We start from the raw sequence: 17,447 nt of genomic DNA, 5'->3' as shown, positions 1-17,447 counted from the left end.
GTGGGGCCGCATTAGGATAAACAGGAGAGGGCTACTGCATACCTCTCCGATCTGCAGGAAAACGGGTTGAGATGTCAGCAGTGCTGAAATTCATTTAGGCCCCTTTCACACTGCTCTAGCAAAATTGCGGTAAAAATGCATATGTGTTTCAGATAAATTTTCACATCTTTTCTGGTGTGTTTTTGGGCCACCTGCAACTGTGAAAAATGGACATGTTGGTCATAAATGCACCAAAAACGGAAATTGCGGGTTCGTTTTTACCGCAATTTCCATTAATTTCAATGGGAAGCTGCGTTTTTGCTGCAGTTGTAAAAAATGCACTAAAGATACAGCATGCAGGACTTTTCAAAACACACCTCACCCACAGTGCAGAGGTGTGAAAAGTCCCATAGGCTTTAAAGGGAAACCTTTTTCCTGCGTTTTTTTTTTTTTTTAAAGGTTCAAACGGAGGAAATAAAGAAAGAAGGGGAGATTGCGCTATGGGTCACATACAGTGGGTAAGAGCTGCCTCTACCTTATACGTCCACCCTGTCAGGGTTGGACCTATGTTAGTGTAAAGACAAGTTAAGTAGAGTTGACGCTATATCTTTGAGTGGACATTTTTTTTCCAAACCAATGAACAATATTAGAAGTAGAAAATTATTAATTATGTTCCTTTATGCAGTGAAGATACTTCTCATATGGTGTGCTACATTGGAAAAATCTCAGTGAAAATAATTAGTCAGGGCTCCGTGTCTTCTGAATTAATTTAATTTAGTGCCGTGAGTGCACCCCACTTACTGGGTGTTACATATAAATGAATCTGTGACAAATTGTAACAGTGTTATTTCCCCTAAATCAATATGTTCTTCCCCCCAACCTTGGAAAAGGTACTCACAAATAGTGAGAGAAAAAAAACACAATTTTTTAAAAATATATAAAAAAAATATAATAAATGGTAATACGTATCTATGATCAATATCTAATGACCAATTTGCAATCATAGACAGCCCTTATACATGCATGCCTCTAATATATAAACCAACAGATGACAAACAGTTATGTCAGGTCACCTTGAGGCGAGGTGATAGGTGCACACCATAGGATCAGGAGTGTACCGCAAGGTCGTGGACCCTACGGCTGACTGCTGCAGATGGGGGACAGATCCCACTGGGGTTAGAGCGTAAGATTCCCTGGGGTGCGGAGTCTAAGAGCCAGCAGGTGTTCACCAGCGCCTCTGGTGGTGAGGATGGACTTGGCTGCAACTGGCTCCAGGTTGCAACCCCCAGGGTCCCCCAGCTCACACCCACAGTAGGCAACAGGAGGATAGGGATGGTGAGGGACAAAGCCAAGGTCGGGGGCCACAAGCAGACAAGAATAGTCGGGGACACGCCAAAAGGTCAGGATCACAGGCAAACAGGGATAGTCAAAACACGCCAAAGTCGGTAACGGAAAATAGTAGCAGAGCACACGGCAGGAAACAGGAAGCTTAATACACAAAGGAGTACACAATGGTTGATCAGCCCTGATGGCCTGCAGTGCACAGGTTAATATAGGGCTCCCTGATAGGGCCTGGGGTGGAGCCATGCTTAGAGGAGAGGTTATAAAAACCACCATGTGGAAGTGGCTGGCCTTTTAGGCTGAAGACATGAGGGGAGGTAAGCAAACACAGGAAGATCACTGCATAATCATGACAAGTTAACTGTACAAGGATGCATGCATATGCTAATGTGCATAAATAAAGCAAGTGAAGTGAAAAAGAATTTCTGTATAAACAGTCCCAAAAAATTTTTATCAAAAAGTGACTTGTGCAGACTTTCTGTGATTATTCCAAAGGTGGAAAGAGCTCTCGATTCGCTTTTTCTGTGAAAACAATTGATATTGCGCTCACCAGATACCCTGCCCCTGCTGGGATAGATTCGCCTCCACAGTGTAAGCCCCTGTGCTGCTCTCTGGTGTTTCCCTGGGAGTTTGATTTATCATCCACTGGTATAAATGCCTCATTCATATATTCCATTAAACAAAAAGAATATCCATGGTGTAGTATGTCTTTACAGCCAATTTATTTGGAAAAGAAAACTACTCACGTGTAACAAAAACCACAATGTATGGAAACCACCGCCGGCCGCTGTAGTTTGTTATGGAGAGGTTACGTTCTATGGCTACTTCCTACGCGTTTCGTCATCAAGACGTCATCTGGAGCGCTTTTCATTTATATGCAACACCCAGTAAGTGAGGTGCACTCACAGCACTAAATTAAATTCAGAGGGCACGGTGCCCTGACAAATTAAATATTTTCACTGAGATTTTTCCAATGTAGTACACCATATGAGGAGTATCTTCACGGCATAAAGGAACATAATTAATCATTTTCTAGTTCTAATATTGTTCAAATGGAGGAAAAAGATATCGGTGTGAAAGGGCCCTTAGGGAACCTTTACTCCCAACCTCAGAGACTTTTGATGCAAACGTGCTACTTGCCCTACTTAGTCCCCAGTTATGTGTCATACACAGAAAAAAATATTGAAATGAGATATTACAGACAGCCCAGGTGTAACATAAATTTTCGTGGTAAAAGTGGTTGATGAGATCGGTAGTTGAGCTGTGACTCTATAGACATTCTTTTTATATTAAAAAATTGTCTGTTAACAATGCCAGCTTACTAGTTGATTTCCAAGGATGTGTGAAGGGTGGTGATGCCTTGCATGCCAGCCATCCCTGTACTCCTGTTGAGATATTTTGGTGGGCAAAATATCTCACCAACAAGGGCAAAGGGTTGGGGGGCATGGTTTCGGCATGCGGCGGTGAGGACGCTTCTTCCCCGATCTCTGGTGCTGACCCCGCAAGATTAGCCCTTAACCACCGCACGAGCACCTATCCCTCACCGGAGAAGATGGGTAGGAGAACTGGCAGGTCCCTGCCAAAGAAAGGCTCGTCCGAGGGCTCCATTAAAAGATTCCTGGCCGACCCGGAAGACGTCGGGGACATGGATGGCCTAGGCTGCTCTCCGTGGGAAACGAGCACTGTGGAAAGAAAGCAACTAGAGATATTTACACTAAAGTGTGGAGAGCCTACTTTTGGTGTCATTTGTCAAACCGAAAAAGACAATGACGATTTTGGAGTTTCTGCAAAATGGCGCAGACAAAGAGAAGGGAGCGGGTCCAGACATTCCGAAGTGGCGGCCCTGGTGAGCGGACTCCCTACCAAGTCGGAGCTGGCGTCTATGATGATGGGGCTCGAAAGATTCATCAAAAAAGAAGTCTCTGCAGTCCGAGCAGACCTTGCACAGGTATTGGTCCGGGTGGAGGAGACGGAGCAGAGGCTGGACAGACACGCGACCACAATCAGATCACTGCAGGCAACCACCCGCTCACTCGCCTGTCTGACACATGAGGTATCACTGCCCATCACATGTCCTTCGTAATCAACCAGCACACTGGCATATTGTTGCAGGGACCCCAACTTCCCCAGTCCAGACACAGTTAAAAGCCATACAACATCATATCTAATATGCCATGACTGCCATCAGAAGTCAAGGAGACAGATCTGTGGAAACTTGCTAACTTGGGCCTTGTTTGATGGAAGAGGAATGCAATGGGGGCTTGTTTTTAGCAACTAAAATCAGCTGTGATACAGTTGTCACAGCCTGCACTACCTCTGAATACAACTAGAGACTTCACCCCCATCTATCTGGCTGGCAACACTCGGGCAGCTAAAAAAAAAAAAAAAAAAAAAAAATCTTACATGCATTCAGGTTGGAGGAACAGCCTAACAATGTACACGTTTCTGAGATTCCCCAGGCTATCCTATGAACTGGAATCCTGGCACACCTTACTTGTCCCACTGCCCTGCATGCACCCACACACACACCAGACAATTTATTTAGAGCCGTTTACCCATCACCATCCAGCAGCTTGTCAGCTGATTGGTCTGCTATGCAACTGTACACATATACACTATCTCACAAAAGTGAGTACACCCCTTATATTTTTGTAAATATTTTATTATATCTTTTCATGTGACAACACTGAAGAAATTACACTTTGCTACAATGTAAAGTAGCGAGTTTACAACTTGTATAACAGTGTAACTTTGCTGTCCCCTCAAAATAAAACACAAAGCCATTAATGTCCAAACCGCTGGCAACAAAAGTGAGTACGCCCCTAAGTGATGATGTCCCGATTGGGTCCAAAGTGTCAATATTTTGTGTGGCCACCGTTCTTTTCCATCACTGCCTTAACCCTCTTGGGCATGGAGTTCACCAGAGCTTTACAGGTTGCCACTGGAGTCCTCTTACACTCTTCCATGATGACATCACAGAGCTGGTGGATGTTGGAGACCTTGCGCTCCTCCACCTTCCATTTGAGGATGCCCCACATATGCTCAATAGAGGATGCCCCACATATGCTCAATAGGGTTTATTTCTGAAGACCTGCTTGGCCAGTCCACCAGCTTTACCCTCAGCTTCTTTAGCAAGGCAGTGGTCTTCTTGGAGGTGTTTGGGGTCATTATCATGTTGGAATACTACCCCCGAAATGAGGGGCTCATGCTCTGCTTCAGTATGTCAGTACATCTTGGCATTCATGGTTCCCTCAAACTGTAGCTCCCCAGTACCGGCAGCACTCGTGTAGACCCCCAGACCATGACACTCCCACCACCATGCTTGACTGTAGGCAAGACAAACGTGTCTTTGTACTCCTCACCTGCTTGCCGCCACAAACGATTGACACCATCTGAACCAAATAAGTTTATCTTGGTCTCATCAGACCACAGGACATGGATCCAGTAATCCATCTGCTTGTCTTCAGCAAACTGGGCTTTTTTGTGCATCATCTTTAGATGCAGTATGCGGCGCATGGTCTGAGCACTGACAGGCTGACCCCCCCCCCCCCCCCCCCCCCACTCCTTCAACCTCTGTAGTAATGCTGGCAGCACTTATACATCTATTGCCCAAAGACAACCTCTGGATATGACGCTGAGCATGTGCACTCAACTTCCTTGGTCGACCATGGCGAGACCAATTCTGTGTGGAAACTGTCCTGTTAAACCACTATATGGTCTCAGCTACCGTGCTGCAGCTCAGTTTCAGGGCCTAGGCTTTTTATAGCCTAGGCCAGTGTTGTCAATCCTTGGCACCCTAGATGTTTTGGAACTACATTCCCCATGATGCTCAGCTACACTGCAGAGTGCATGAGCATCATGGGAAATGTAGTTCCAAAACATATGGGTCGCCAAGGTTTGTCATCACTGGCCTAAGCCATCTTTAATAGAGCAACAATTCTTTTTTTTCAGATCCTCAGAGCCTCTTTGCCATGAGGTGCCATTTTGAAATTCCAGTGACCAGTATGAGAGTGAGAGCGATAACACCAAATTTAACACATCTGCTCCCCATTCACACCTGAGACCTTGTACCACTAACGAGTCGCATGACACCGGGGAATGAAAATGGCTAATTGGGCCTAATTTGGACCTTTTCACTAAGGGTGTACTCACTTTTGTTGCCAGCAGTTTAGACATTAATGGCTGCGTGTTGAGTTATTTTGGGGGGGGGGGGGGCAGCAAATTTACACTGTTATACAAGCTGTACACTCACTACTTTACATTGTAGCAAAGTGTAATTTCTTCAGTGTTGTCACATGAAAAGATAAAATAATTACAAAAATGTGAGAGGTGTACTAACTTTTGTGATATACTGTAGGTCTCTGTATGCCAGATCTTTTTGCTTACACACACTCGTAGTTTATCTGCATGTAATCAGCAAAAACCCATCGCAACTGGATACAATGACAGGCTGTAATGAGCATACAGACACTGTGGTAACGCAATGCAATAGCCTTTGGAGGAATGTGAATCTTACCACAGTGGTGTAGTGGTTAGCACTCTCACCTAGCAGTAAGAAGGGTTACTGGTTCAAATCCCAACCAGGACACTACCTGCTTGGAGTTTGCATGTTCTCCCTGTGCCTGCGTGGGTTTCCTCCGGGTACTCCGGTTTCCTCCCACACTCCAAAGACATGCGGGTAGGCTAATTGGCTTCGGTCCAAAATTGGCCCTAGTATATGAATGGGGACCTTGGATTGTGGGCTCCTTGAGGGTAGGGACCGATGTGAGTGTGCAATGTACAGGGATAGGGACAATTGTAGACACTCAGGTTGAACTGGATGGACTGATGTCTTTATTCAACCTTACTAACTATGTAACTATGTAACTATATACATTATACAATTTTCTTGTTCAATTTACTTTCGCTATAGCTTCAATTCTGTAGTATAAGAGGTTGTCTGCATACAAATTGAAAGTGTTTAGTGGAGACTATAAGCCTCTGAGTGTTTTGATGCACCTTAAATTATTAACTCTAAAAAGTTTAACTGCTTCAGCCCGCAAGATTTGTTTCCCCTTCCTGACCAGAGCACTTTTTTGCGATTCGGCACTGCGTCACTTTAACTGACAATTGTGTGGTCATGTGACGTTGCACCCAAACAAAATTAATGTCCTTTTTCCCCCACAAATAGAGCTTTCTATTGGTGGTATTTGATCACCTCTGCAGTTTGTATTGTTTGCACTATAAACAAAAAAGCAATAGAAGTATGCGGAAAATTACTAGTAGGGGTATGGTACAGGCCCCCTAACCTGAAGGAAGAGGTGGAGTTGGATCTCCTTTCACAGAAATGGCAACGATGCAGGGAAATGTCATTGTGATGGGGGACGTCAACTATCCCAGCATTGACTTGGCAGAAGGGAAAGCCCACTCCATTAAAGGCTTGCCATTTCTTAAATGTCTTACAAGACAACTTCATGTCCCAATTGGTGATTCCCTGACTAGAAATAACGCATTGCTAGATCTATTAATCACAAATGATACAGATCTAGTTGCAGATGTGGAAATACGGGACAACTTGGGAACTAGCGACCACATTTCATTCAGCATAAAACATAGGAAAGGGAGGCACTAGGAGTAGAAGAACACTAAATGTCAAACGAGCCAACTTTTCTAAACTGCAAGCAATGCTACAGAATATTAAGGGTGGGACCAAATCCTTGAGACATTGAACTTAGAGGAAAAATGGGAAGGCTCTAAGAACATGTTAAATAAAATTATCACTGAGAGTATGCAGCTTGTCTCCTGGAGAGGAACGTGTGTTTGCACAACCTGTCCTCTCCGGACGGTGTTGGGGTGTACAGCCAGCCCGGCCCTCCTCAGCTATCATCCCTCCTCTTCTAGGTAAGGTGACCACAGAGAGGGAAAGAAGTGTGGGTGGTGCTATAAGGTTAAGCAGGTTCCCTCTGGTGGTGAAATGGTGACAGTGCAGGTTGTGCTGGCTCGCCTGGCCCCCAACAGGCCATGGACTGGTGCATGGGAGTACCCCTGATCTAGGCCATTCAGACTCTTTTGGAAGAATGCGTACTATTCTTTGCTCTGGACACAGAAAGAAATCTGAGTGTCCAAGGAACATAGTGCTCAAGCATGGTCTAAATCTGTATTAAAACACTGTGACATAAACCAGGTAGAGGGAAGCAAAGTAACAATTGTGTATATATAGTATATAAAAGAAACAAAAAGGTATAACATCAGTTATAAAAAAATTTTAAATGTGGGTAGTCCAGAACTAGAGCAAAAAAATAAAACTGACACTAAGGCTGAGCATGCTGCTATATGCCGTGGAGAGGGAACGCCATCTTTTTCAGCTGGTATTGCGCATGCTCCAGGGAGTGACGTCACACGGGGCCGGGCTTCGGGACAAGATAGATTCCAACGACGTTTCTGCCTCGCCGAGCACAGCCTGTCGGTGTAGGCTCCCAGAAAACCGCTTTCCTAGTTTAGATCTATACCTCTGGCCAGGTTTTTGGTCTGTCTATACCCTGTTTGGCGACTCCTTATGTATGCCATGTCACATGCCCTGTGAGTAGGGTTGTCTTTTATTTTTGATATTGCACTATGGTGGTTTGCGCTGTTTTTTTTTCCTTTCCCTTATTATCCTGTGCTCTACAAGTCCCAGCATTCAATGTACTTTAGAAATTTCACTTCCTCCTGCTCCCTCTCAGCCCCCCTACCTGTTAGCCACTTGGTGGATATGCTGAGGGGGTTTAGCAGATTCACACGCTCATCATTGTACCTCTGCAGCACTGAATGGAAAAGAGATACACTGAGGGAAGAAAGTGTTTGATCCCCCTGCTGATTTTGTACGTTTTCCCACTGACAAAGAAATGATCAGTCTATTATTTTAATTGTAGGTTTATTTTAACAGTGGGTGACAGAATAGCAAAAAAATATCCCCATAGCATAAGGTTTCCACCTCTATGTTTGAGGGTGGGGATGGTGTTCTTGGGGTCATAGGCAGCATTCCTCCTCCTCCAAACACTGTGAGTTTAGATGCCAAAGAGCTAGATTTTGGTCTCATCTGACCAGAAAACTTTCAACCAGTTCTCCTCTTAATCATTCAGACAGTTCTGTATATGTGCTTTCTTGAACAGGGGGACCTTGCGGGCGTTGCAGGATTTCGGTCCTTTGCAGCATAGTGTGTTACCAATTTTTTCCTTGGTAACTATGGTCCCAGCTGCCTTGAGATCATTGCCAAAATTCTCATATTTACTTTTGGGCTGATTCTTCACCTTTCTCATGATCATCGAAACACCACGAGGTGAGATCTTGCATGGAGCCCCAGACCGAGGGAGATTGACAATTATTTAGTTTTTCTTCCATTTGCAAATAATCACACCAACTGTTGTCACCCTCTTGCCAAGGTGCTTGGCGATCGTCTTGTTGCCCGTTCCAGCCTTGTGTAGGTCTAGAATCTTGTCCCTGACATCCTTGGACAGTTCTTTGGTCTTGGCCATGGTGGAGAGTGTGGAATCTGGCTGTTTGCTTCTGTGGACAGGTGTCTTTTAAACGGGTAATCTCAGCTCATTACCTGTATAGGTAATGTCCACGGGCCGGACTTATAACATAATGCACAGCTCTCTCTCTCTTGTGAGAGTTTGCCAAAAATTGGAGGAGGGGGCGAGTCAAGAGGGCTAATGAGAGCTGCAGGTGTGCCTTTGTGTGTCTGTGTAAATCCAAGAAGTGAAAAGGCAGCAGTTTCAGCTGCCCACAGTTAAAATTAATGCAGCCAGACTTAATGGATGGAAATTTCTGCAGCATTTTTGACAAGTACACAATCGCAGTATATATAAAATAATATGAAAAGTAGTTGGAGGGGAGGCTTCAGAATGGCAAAGATGTTCTTATTACAAATTATGTGAGCAGACTGCAGTTTCTCTTTAAAATTCACGATGAGTGGTCCTAAAGTCATAAGGTTTTTTTTATCTTAATGCAAAAAAACCTTTGGTGTGCAGCAACCCCCCTAATACTTACCTGAAGCAATTTCGATCCAGCAATGTTGCACGAGAGTCTATACTGCCCATGACACTCCCTTCTCATTGGCGGAGACAGCATTGGGGCGCCATTGGCTCCTGCTGCTGTCTATCAAAGTCAGTGAACCAATGACGAGAGAGCGGGGGTGGGGTCGAACTGAGGAGCTGTGTCTGAATGAACACACAGAGCAGCGACTTGGCTCCTGTGCCCCCATAGCAAGCTCCTTGCTGTGGGAGCATTTGGTAGGATGGAGGAGCCAGGAGCACCGGTGGGTGACCTGAGAAAAAGAGGATCTGGGCTACTCTGTGTAAAACCCTGCACAGAGCAGGTAAGTAGAACATGTTTGTTATTTTTAAATGGAAAAAAATCACTTTAGTCTCATTTTAATTCTATAAGATAATAATGAAGATTTGTCACATGAAAAAGTAAACATTTACCACCACAAAATTGGGTTCACACTGCTGTGTGGAGCGGCTCACAGCAAGGGCCTGGTTCCATCCCTGTTTTCCATTTCAGGGACCAATTGTGGGTTGGATTTGGACCTGAAAAGGACCAGATGTAACACAGTACTCTTCTGCAAACCGCTCCGCAGCCGTCTCATAGAGGTGTGATCTGGCTCCATTGGGAGCCAGTCAGTCTCCTGATATGCAAACTCCCCACATGTGCAAAAGCCTTCCAATATGGCTGTGTAAGAGTGGGGTGTGTGCCTGCTGCTCTCTGTCTCTCTTTACTTGGACCTGGAGAGAGTGAATGTGCTGCAGTTTACAGCATGTGCTTTGGCTTCTATTTTGTCACTTGTGAACTGCTTGTACAGGTGGAAAGTTTATAGTAGTTTTATATAATTGAAATGGCAGATTTGCAGATAGATTTTTTTTTTTTGAGAGAGAGAGAGAAAACAAATATATGGATGTAAGGGCAATAGGGTGACATAAATTATAGCACTGGTGGATAGGGACTTTAAAGGTGCAATATTCTAAGTCAAGTATAATGTATAAAATATTCTTTTATTTTTGAAAAACAAAAATTATTAAAATGTACAGGAACACGAAAATGCAGTACAATATAGTGTGTTATAAACGATGCAGCGTGATGGTATTTCCCAACGTTTCGCCCATTTATCGGGCTTCCTCAGGGGATGCTGTCCGTTTGTACACTATAATGCTTTCTAATAGACAATGATAAAATATTTCAAATTAGTTCAAGGAGATATACTTAATTATACATTCATCATTTATAATTATGCAAATGCTTCTGCCCTATCAAGCCATCATTGCTTACCGCCATTTCCTTAGACAAGAACAGAGCTGCCGGGATGATGAAATAATCAGCCGTGCCAAAAAAACACCTCAACACCACAGGTGGCCACAGATGGTAGATAATGGCCAGCTAAAAAGTATATATAGAGGAAACAAGAGGAGGGAAAAAGAAATAATAATAGTACTAATAGTCCCATGGGTGTGGAGTGGGATAAAAAGTTTTTTTTATCCTCCCCAAAAAACATACTTATAGCTCAAAAATTTAAACAAAATAACCTCAACTTAGTTCAATTTAGCAGCTAACACAGTACCAAGGACAACGCACCTCCCTCTGCTGAGGTTTGCTCTGACTCTCTAGTGAATAATAGATCATTGTTATAAGTTACCCAACCATTTCAGGAAAAGGGAAGGGAGAGAAAAAAAGGGTTTATATAAGCATATAGATTAATCTTCCAACCGCGATTATGCAATCGCATTCGTCACTGGTGGGGAAAAAAAAACATTTGTCAAGATTCAAAGAGGATTCAACAAGTACCTGGAGGAGATGGAGCAGCGTGCTTGTGTCCGTTGGTTCCTGCAGCGTTGTTTGGCTTCTTACAACGGCTTTATATACCATCCATCCGGTCAGGTGACCAGATGCGGACGTATTGACTGTGCCGCACGCGTGCCAGCCGCCCCAAGAACATCCCCGCTATTAAGTGCTAATGGCTATGTCACGCACGTGCGTGCGCAACCTGCTCCAAAGGCGCACCTGTTGTCATTAGGTGCGGTGCAGCGCACACAAGCCGCTCCAAAGGCACACTTGTCATTAGGTGCTACCGGCTATACCGTGCACACGCATGCACCTGCCATTGCGAAGATACACTCACTATCGCTGGGTCCTAAGGTCCACACGATAGGGTGATATGTCTCTGCCCCTCAAGCATTGGTGCTATGCCACAGCCCAGCAAATTTACGAGGGCTACAACCGAACACAGATTTACTTTTTTTGGAGGGATATAGGTTTACAACTACTTTTAAACCTCAGATATCTAGGGTCAGGTGTTAATTTTGCTATTCACGTGTGGTGTCATGACGAGATCAAAAGAGCTCCTAAGGCCTTGTTTGCACTTGCATTTGGGGGGCATTAGCGACAAGGTCTTTTTTTTTTTTTTTTGGTTTTACATGAATATATACACAGAACATGTCTGTACGGTAAAGACCATTTAAGATACACGAAAATTTATTAAAACCTGTGAAGGGAAGTAAGATCAGTAGATGTTGTAATAACACATTTATGGTGAAATGGGCCCAACAAGGTCCCAATAGCCTATAATGATCTGGTTGGACCAAATGAATGTCTGTCAACAGCCTGAGGCTGTATGTCCTCGGGAGTGAAGGAGGGGTGGGGGTAACTTATCGTCCCAGTTAGTAGGGGACAGTGTATCGACTGGAATGTCATGGTGGCCTAAAAGCTGAAGGGTCACCTTGTGATGTCAATTTGAGTCTTCCTAGAGATCCAGCAAGGTTGCTTTGTAGACACCAGGCCGTGAAGCGAAACGGTTGCATGGCTGTTTGGATATCTGGTTGAGTCAGTGTGGCCTCCATGTACTGGCGCCATCTTGCAAAAAAACGGTGGGTAGGTCGAGGGTTTCTTGTGATGGTGTCCAACCTTTCCAGGTAGAAGAGCGATACCATAGCCTTTTGTAATGCTGGTAGAGTAGGCGGACTCTTGGAGATCCAAGATTGCATGATCGTTCTACGGGCTACATTGTGAAATGGAGGTCTGTTTCTTGCTGCCTGCCGAAGGTGATTGAGGAACATATCCAAATATACAGAGCATCTGTTGTTTTGTTATAGAACCAACGTAGGTTATTACCGAGTCTCAGTAACTATCGATAGTGTGGCATTTCCATAGACGATGGATCAATGTGGGGCGAGGTATAGAGCACCATGGGCATTTTTTCAGGTCTGCATTGTCTTTGTCAATGTAGATTGGGTAATAGGCTCTGTGAATTATTTTAAATTGTGTTTCACGCCAGGTTTCTGATAGTGTAAGTTTACGATCTCGTCTGTAGCCATCCATATTTTTTTCTGGGAGAGTTTCGTCCCCAAAAAGGGTCAACCATTTCTGAAAGGGTGTAAGATGGTATTTCTCAGATTGGTGCTGGATAAGGTATGAATATAGGTTGGTGATTGAGTATTCCTCTACTTGTAGTACTGTGTCTATGAAGGACTTCTGGAAGGGGTCCGATTGAGGACCGCATTGCGAGCCTAGATAATCGGTTAGCTGGTTGTAATAGAAAATTTGTGCTGGCGGCAGGGCAAATTCCTGTGACAGGGCCTCAAAGGACTTGAACTTATGGTGATTGGTTTGATAAATGGCTTTTGTAGACTTAAGACCTTTGACTTTCCATTGTTGGTATACGTCATGCAGGGTGGATGGGAGGAACATAGGGTTTCCTTGGATGGGTAGGTAGCTGGAGATGGTCTTGGTAGCCCCAGCAGTTTGCGTACTTCTCTCCATGCAATGTTCGTGTCTCTGATAAGCAGATTGGATTTCAGATGGGGTGGAAGGGCATTCAGATTGGAGTGCAGGATTGCTGCTAAGGTGTATGGGGAGGCCATAGCCCCCTCCAGATGGACATTACAGTATCTAGATTTGCCTGAGAGCCAGTCAAGACCCTGAGTAGACATGCAAGGTTATAAAAATGAAAATTGGGTACACCTGCACCACCTTCGGTCTTCGGGAGGCATAATTTAGGCAAAGCAATGCGCGCTCTCTTGCGCAACCACAAAAAGGTAGACAGTGCCTTGTGTATCTTCTGGATATCTGCGTGTTTCAGCAGGAGGGGTATGGTCTGCATCGGGTATAACAATCTGGCAAAGGATATCATTTTAAATAAGTGGCATCTCCCGAAGAGCGAAATAGGCAGGGTTCGCCCACATCTCTAATTCCTGAACAATCTTGGATATGAGTGAGGGGTAATTAAGCCCATACAACGAGGCCGGTTCGCGTCCAATATGAACAACCAGATAAGTTATGGTACGTTGGGCTATTGCAAATGGGGACAGGTGTTTCCATTGTAGAGTCATTCTGGGATTTAGAGGTAGAATCTCGCTTTTGTCAAAATTTATTCAGAAGCCCGAGCAGCTTTGGAAGGTTCCAAAAAGTTCCCTTAATTTGTCAAAGTCAGATACGGGATCAGTGGTAAACAGCAGTATGTTGTCCGCAAATAGTGCGGAACGTAGAACCTGTGTCCCTATAGGTATACCGCTGACCCCATCTCTTGAATTGAATAACCTAGACAGGGGTTCAATGGCAAAATTAAACAGTAGGGGTCACAGTGGGCACCCCTGCCTTGTGCCTTTAGTCAGGGGTATCGATTCAGACACAAAATCAGGGGTAACCAATCGAGCTGTGGGGGATGTGTACATCTGTTGAAAGAATTGTAAAAAGGGGCCTTGAAACCAAATTGTGTCAATACTCCCAGTAGCCAAGACAAACTCACATTGTCAAAGGCCTTTTTTGTGTCTAAGGATATGATTGCTACATCTCGGTTGGGGTGTGTTTTGGCATAATTTAGGGCTATAAGAACTTTGTGTATATTTAATGTAGCCGAGCGGCCAGTGACCAAACCTGATTGGGCTGGGTGAAGCAAGGATGGGAGTATAATGGCTAGTCGCAAAGCTATTATTTTGGATAGTATTTTAGAGTCTACATTTATCAGAGATGGGGCGATAAGATCCTGGCATGGTAGGGTCCTTTCCTTTTTTTGAAATTAGTTTGATAAAGGCCTGTGTACCTGTGGGCATATAAGGTCCTCCCTTCCACATGCCTGCATAAACATGTTGGAGTGTGTCAGATTTATAGTCAATGGTGGATTTGTAAAATTCCGCAGTATATCCGTCTGGCCCTAGTGCGAAATTTTCTTTTTGGAGTTTAGGCAAGCTCACCCTAGAAAGTAATGTGTCAGCCTGGTCTGTGGGGTCAGCTGTATATAGGTCTGTATAGAATTTAGTTAGAATGGCATTGATTCTGTCTTTGAAGGTGGTCAAGGACCCATCCGTATCCCTCATGGCAGTGACACGGGTGGGTCGTCTAGGGCCAGCGCATAATTTCGCTAGCAGCTTGCCTGCTTTGTTCCCGAATCTATGGAAATGTAACTTGGTATAAGATAGTTTAGCTGTTTCTTGTTGCTCCGCCCAGAGGTCAAATGCCCTTTTAGCTTGTTGCCAACTCTAGATATTCTCCGGGGTACGGCTCATGAGCAGGTGTTCGTGTGCCGTACGGAGTGTTTTGCTGGTTTCGTTGTAGTGAAGCCTATTGTGTTTTTTGAGTTGTGCAGTGTAGGAGATGATCCTGCCTCTCTGGCTTTACTCGTCTCCCAGAATAAGTTGGGATCAGTTTTATGTTCACTGTTGGTGGATGTGTAGTCCGTCCAAGCAGTCTGTAGTGTGCTCTTGAAATCAGGGTTTTCCACTAAGTAAGAAGGGAATCGCCACGTCAGCGGTAAGGATGGGGATGTTGGTCGTGACAAGGCATCTAATATCTCTGAATCGGTCAGGGAGGGCAGCAGGGAATGGGAGGCAGAAAAGTAATCTATGCGGGAAAAAGATTGATGTGGGGGAGAAAAAAAAAGTATATTCTTGATTAGTCGGATGTTGTAGATGCCAAACATCATTAAGATGTAAGGAGGAAATGGCTTGCGCAAGTTGGGTGGATTTGGGCTTCGTAAAGTCTGGATGGGTCGCGTGATACGAATATTGTTTCGAATGATCTGTTATGGTAGACATGACAGAGTGTAACCACTTAAGGACCGCCGCATGCCATTGTGCCATTGTAAGTCATCACAATGGCATGTACAGGCACAAGCTGTACATGTACGTGCTTGCCTTGCAGCGGGTGGGGGGTCCGATCGGACCCCCTCCTGCTGGATGCGGCGGTCCGTTTCGCTGCAGGAGAGATCCAGGATGAGGCCATCCCCTCTCGATCGCTCCTGACCAATGAGAAGCTTCCTCCCACTGTGTATAGTAAACACAGGCAGGGAGGAAGTGATGTCATTCTCCTCGGGGCGGTCTTATTGACCGGACTACGAGGAGAAGTGAAAGTAAGTGTGCACTAACATGTAGGCACACATAGGTACACAAACCCCCCCCCCCCCCCCCCCGATCGCCCCCCGATTCCCCCCTGTCACGGTGTCACTGATTGCAGTGATCATTTATTTACTGATCACTGCATTCAGTGTCCGTTTTAACAGTAAAAACTGTCAGGGCAGTTAGTGTTAGGTCCAGGGTAGCCCCCTACCACCCCCCAATAAAGGTTTAACCCCCGATTGCCCCTAGAGTTAACCCTTTCACCCCCTTTTGCCAGTGTCACTAAGCGATCATTTTTCTGATCGCTGCATTAGTGTCGCTAGGTAGCTATTTATTTTTTTAGGTTCACCGCCAGGTTTTTATAGCGCTAGGTACCCCGATATACTACGCAATAATGGTTTTAACCCCCTGATTGCCCCTAGTTAACCCTTTTGCCAGTGTCACTAAGCGATAGTTTTTCTGATCGCTGCATTAGTGTCACTGGTGCCGCTAAGTAGCTAGTTATTTTTTTAGGTTCACCGCCAGGTTTTTATAGCACTAGGTATCCCCATATACTACCCAATAACGGTTTTAACCCCCTGATTGCCCCTAGTTAACGCTTTCACCCCCTTTTGCCAGTGTCACTAAGCGATCATTTTTCTGATCTCTGCATTAGTGTCGCTAGGTAGCTAGTTATTTTTTTTAGGTTCACCGCCAGGTTTTTATAGCTACCCACATATACTACCCAATAATGGTTTTAACCCCCTGATTGCCCCTAGTTAACCCTTTCACCAGCGATCACAGTATAAGTGTCACTGGTGACGCTGGTTAGCCAGTTAGTTATTTAGGTTCCCCGTCAGGTTTTTTTATAGCGCCAGGGACCCCCATATACTACCTAATAAAAATTTGAACCCCCTGATTGCCCCTAGTTAACCCTTTCACCAGTGATCACCGTATAAGTGTTACGGGTGACTCTGGTTAGTTTGCTTTTTATAGCATCAGGGCACCCACCATTTATTACCCAATAAAGGTTTAACCCCCTGATCACCCGGCGGGTGATATCAATTAGGTTTTAGGGTCAGGGTCTGCGTCGCCCCAGGCAGTGCTAGGTTAGTGCCAGTACTGCTAACACCCACGCGCAAAGCATAAACCTCCCGTAGTGGTATAGAATCTGAACAGATCAATATCTGATCTGATCAGATCTATGCTAGTGTCCCCAGCAGTTTAGGGTTCCAAAAAAACGCATTGTTAGCAGGATCAGCCCAGATACCTGCTAGAACCTGTGTTTTGCCCCTCCGCCCAGCCCACCCAAGTGCAGTATCGTTTGATCGCTGTCACTTACAAAACACTAAACACATAACTGCAGCGATCGCAGAGTCAGGCCTGATCCCTGCGATCGCTAACAGTTTTTTTTTGTAGCGTTTTATATTTAAATCCGGAAGGCAGTGCTTGGTTTTCGGTGTCCCGTACGTGGCTAGGCTCCCAAAAAGTCCCCCACATGTGGTATCCCCGTACTCGGGAGAAGCAGCAGAATTTATTTTGGGGTGTAATTTGACTTATGCCCATAGCATGTGTGAGCAATATATCATTTAGTGACAACTTTGTGCAAAAAAAATAAAAATTTTAATATTCCTGCAACTTGTGGCAAAATATAAAATATTTTATGGACTCAACATGCCTCTGAGTAAATAGCTTGGGGTGTCTACTTTCCAAAATGGGGTAATTTGGGGGGGGTTTGTGCTATTTTGTCATTTTATGACCTTCGAAACTGTGATAGGTAGTGAGGAGTGAAATCCTGAAGGCGGT

The 17,447-nt window shown here is 44.8% G+C and overlaps 1 protein-coding gene across 3 annotated transcripts in view; it reads left to right on the top strand.

The window, feature by feature from the left end:
- COG2 (component of oligomeric golgi complex 2) overlaps positions 1 to 17,447 on the top strand; it is a 442,013-nt gene that overhangs the window by 415,893 nt on the left and 8,673 nt on the right. Inside the window, exon 18 of one of the 3 annotated variants that reach the window (XM_077486570.1) lies at positions 439 to 497. The exons of the other annotated variants lie outside the window; for them this stretch is intronic. Coding sequence (XP_077342696.1) covers positions 439 to 497 — 59 coding nt within the window. The remainder of the gene's footprint in view (positions 1 to 438; positions 498 to 17,447) is intronic. 3 annotated transcript variants of the gene reach the window in all.

The sequence above is a fragment of the Lithobates pipiens genome, unplaced genomic scaffold (assembly GCF_037356315.1).
Source record: "Lithobates pipiens isolate NorthernLeopardFrog02 unplaced genomic scaffold, aLitPip1_a1.2 Scaffold_18, whole genome shotgun sequence".
Lineage (NCBI taxonomy): Eukaryota > Metazoa > Chordata > Amphibia > Anura > Ranidae > Lithobates > Lithobates pipiens.
The sequence above is the reverse complement of the archived record's forward strand: the minus strand, read 5'-3'. Positions and strand labels throughout refer to the sequence as shown.